Source organism: Arachis ipaensis, chromosome B05 (assembly GCF_000816755.2).
Source record: "Arachis ipaensis cultivar K30076 chromosome B05, Araip1.1, whole genome shotgun sequence".
Lineage (NCBI taxonomy): Eukaryota > Viridiplantae > Streptophyta > Magnoliopsida > Fabales > Fabaceae > Arachis > Arachis ipaensis.
The window spans coordinates 6,045,916-6,049,686 of NC_029789.2; the positions used below are offsets into that span (position 1 = coordinate 6,045,916).

The 3,771-nt window shown below is 35.0% G+C and overlaps 1 protein-coding gene and 1 long non-coding RNA gene across 2 annotated transcripts in view; one reads left to right on the top strand and one right to left on the bottom strand.

Annotated features, from left to right (window-relative positions):
* LOC107642672 (probable xyloglucan endotransglucosylase/hydrolase protein 6) overlaps window positions 1-921 on the top strand; it is a 2,354-nt gene extending 1,433 nt beyond the window's left edge. The window contains exon 5 of the mRNA XM_016346094.2: window positions 228-921. Coding sequence (XP_016201580.1) covers window positions 228-615 — 388 coding nt within the window. The 3' untranslated portion in view covers window positions 616-921. The remainder of the gene's footprint in view (window positions 1-227) is intronic.
* Window positions 2,299-3,269, bottom strand: LOC110271717. Its single transcript, XR_002362317.1, has 2 exons — window positions 2,984-3,269; window positions 2,299-2,820 (listed from the first exon to the last, which is right to left on the bottom strand). It is a non-coding gene; the product is annotated as an uncharacterized LOC110271717 (long non-coding RNA).

Genomic DNA, 3,771 nt, shown 5'->3' on the forward strand with positions numbered 1-3,771 from the left:
TCAAGATATATTTATGTAAAAATAATAATTAAACTATTTGGATAATATTTGATGGATCATTTTGTTGAGGGAAAAAAAAGGTTGATTAGTATTAATTCAAATATGAGATAAAAGCAAAGAAATAATAATAATAATAAGGTATTTAGTTATTTGGACAATTAGACATCATTTTTAAAGCATTGTAGCAATGAGATAGGTGTAACAGCAATACTTACATATGGATGCAGGTTCTACGTGGATGAGTTTCCGATAAGAGTGTACAAGAACGACGTGGCAAGGGGAGTTGCATACCCAACAATGCAAGGAATGGGAGTGTACTCAACGCTGTGGGAAGCAGATAACTGGGCAACAAGGGGAGGCTTGGAGAAAATTGATTGGAGGAAGGCACCCTTCTATGCATACTACAAGGACTTCGACATTGAAGGCTGCCAACTCCCAGGGCCCACCAATTGTGCCTCCAACGCAAGTAACTGGTGGGAGGGTGCTGCTTACCAGGCCCTTAGTCCCACTCAAGCCCGCTTGTACAGGTGGGTTCGCATCAACCACATTATCTATGATTATTGCCAAGACAAGCCACGATTCCCACTCGGCCCACCACCCGAATGCCTTTCCTAGTCTTCTTGTGTCGGTGCCCTATGCTATGCTCCTTCAATTCTATTCATTTGGTGTCTACTATATGTGTAATAAGCTTTTCATCACTCATGAGTCATTCTTTTGGACTTAATTATTATCATGTACCAAAAAGTGTAATGTTTCGCTTCTATCTAAGGAAATGACAAATTATATGTTATTCCTCATTTATGGTTTTAAGCACAATTTAGCCACATATGTTAGGGGTCACAATAATTGCTTTGTAATTAATCATCATTATGTGTGTGTCCCATTTATTTCAGCGCATAAAAATTGTTGTCATCTTATTCTGACCACATAAATCGTCGGCAAACCAAATTGTTGTGTGTTACCTAGCATTATCAGCAATAGTGGCTATATAGTATTTCCACTTTTTAATTAACTCTCAAATGCAATACAATATACCATGAATAAGTTCTAGAAACAGCAAATAAAAGGAGGACGTGAGCCTCAAAAAGTTTTTGGTTCCATGATACATTGATACTGCCAAATATAATGGCTACGAGGTTAATTACCGTACGTCATAAAAAAATGTGAGTGGTAATTAAGTGCTAACTGCTAGTTAACTAGGATTTGTGATTAATTATTGGTCCAAGTACAATTGACAGTTGCGGACGTGGAGAAATGGACAAGAGAAAAATATTCCTAGTTATAGGTTCAAGTTAAGTTTTTATGTTTTTCACACAAGCATTCAGCAAGCACGCGAGAGTAGCAATATGTATTTCTTTATCGGATCAATATGCATTTACATATTAATTAATCACTAAACAAAGCAAATGTCAGAACGCACCAAAATGAAAAGAAGAAGAAGGGGTAACGTAACAGACGATCCTCATCAAACAATTAGACAAGCCCAAGCCAGAAATGGCAGGAACAGAAACATCCTCTTTGCTACGTTACAAGGCAACGCTCGATCTACCTTATTCTTTAATTAATTCTATCTCGCATTCAACATATTACATTAGTCTTTAATTTCATCATCAACTACACTAATAATAATTATCTTTTAAACAATATATGGGCATTTACCGGTGGGTTGATTGAATATTTTATTTGTTACCATTTTTTATTTCCAATGAGAAAACTTAGGCTAAAAAATTTGGATATAGAAGTAGAATGAATGTTATACCTTAACATGATAATTTTTAGTATTTTTTAAAACTATGGGAGGTACATAAATCAAAAACTTTTAAAAGTTTGGAGTACACAAATCGGACCCAACGATTTGTGTTCACAAAATTAAAAAAATTTGGAGTACAGAAATCGGATCCAAATTCTTTTAATTTTTTCAACACAAATGGGTCGGTCCGATTACTGTATCTCTTAAAAATCGGACTGTCCGATTTATACTCCGTACATTAAATCATCTCACATTTTAAAAAAATATGACAGTAGATCACAATTTAAAAAAACATCATTGTTAATCCAATATTAAAAATAAAAAAGTGAAAACTTAATTATTTAAGGGACGGTTAATTGGTTTATTGGGGATAGAAAATAATATATAACTAACTAGAAGTTAATAGCACTATTTAAAGCATTCCAAAAGCTAATAAACTAAAAAGAGTGAAAACTTAAGGAAACTAATTGTGAAATGTTGTACATGAAAGAAATAGCTAGCTATAGCTTAATTAGTAAATAAAAAATAATTGATGATGATAGGCATAGGCATGCAATGTAGGGCATCCATTAGGAGGTGTTACCAAACCAAGAGACAGCTCATGCACAAACATGTCAGATCAATCAAAGTTTTATATACGGGGATACTTTTTTGGCATGTTCTCAGATAATAACAACATCCTATTAATTAAAATGAATAGCAGACATATAGATAGATAGATTCCTTTAGTTTCTTCTTTGAAGTCTGTGTGGTCCCGATCACTTAATTAGCTTCTACCGGCGATTATGGAGAGGATTAGCTCCCGATGGCACACCCCTCTTCTCTTCTAACTCTGCTCCTTTCCCGTTCCCAGAAGACACCACCTCATTGTTAGGTGATGAAGATGAACCAGCTCTACTGTTGCTGCTGAAATTCAACAAACCAAATGCTATGCCACCAAAACCAGAACTGCACAATATCAGAAGAACCAGAAGCATTGAAGAAACAGCTCCCATTTCACTTGTATGCCGCAACTAATAATTCTCCCTCATCAACATTCTTCATATGCATAGCAGCTAGCTGCTCCCTTGCTGATGATGAAATGCATGCAAATAAATAGGCTCAATTAATTAGTAGAGTAACAAATTTAGGAATATGAATCTATCTAGAGTAAAAGGAGACAGGGTGGTAGTGTGTATATATATATAAATGCTTGTGAAGCTATGTTAGAAAGGGGTTTTATAGTGTGTCTACCTTGTCATTTGAGTCAAGTGGTACATAGCTAGAGATGGCAAACACCAACAATAAGCAAGGTTATATATGAATGACACGCCAGGAAGAGCTTTTTGTCCAGCATGACAACACTTTTTGATGCTTTGTTATTTGTTGGGATATAGGACACTATGATGTCTTATTATTATATCATCACCTGCACCTGCTTTTGTTTCCACCTTTATTTTCCTACTTGTTTAATGCAATCATACAACTATTACCTCCCAAAAGAAACTAACAACCTAGCTAACAAATGGTTTGCTCAATAAGCCCCCTAAAATCCCGTGTATCTTATAATAATGTTGCTTCTAAACAATTCAATAAGAAATTAAAGTAGCTTCTTCTCATAATCAAACTCTAGGTGCACATATACATATTTTGCATTATCTTTCAATCATGTAACTGAACTTGCATTAAAATATTTCGCTCTTATAAATTATAATGTTGTATTGAAATCTCTCTACAGATAATACATTATTATACTGGTATTAGTTGATATGAAAATCTATTATATATTATTGATTTTNTTATCAATAAAAAATTAAACTTTTTTACATGAAAATAATAAGTAAAAAGATTATGATTTAGTTTTTTTATCCACGGAGATCCTGGTCTTCTTAACTGATGGGGACTTTTGAGTTTTGTCTCCTACGACTAGGGGTGGTAGGCGGGCTAGCCCACCCTGCCCCATCATGTCCCGCCAAAAGCCCGCCTCGCCCTGTCTATTGAGACGGCCCCAAATTTTTACTCCACTCCGCCTAACAGTCGGT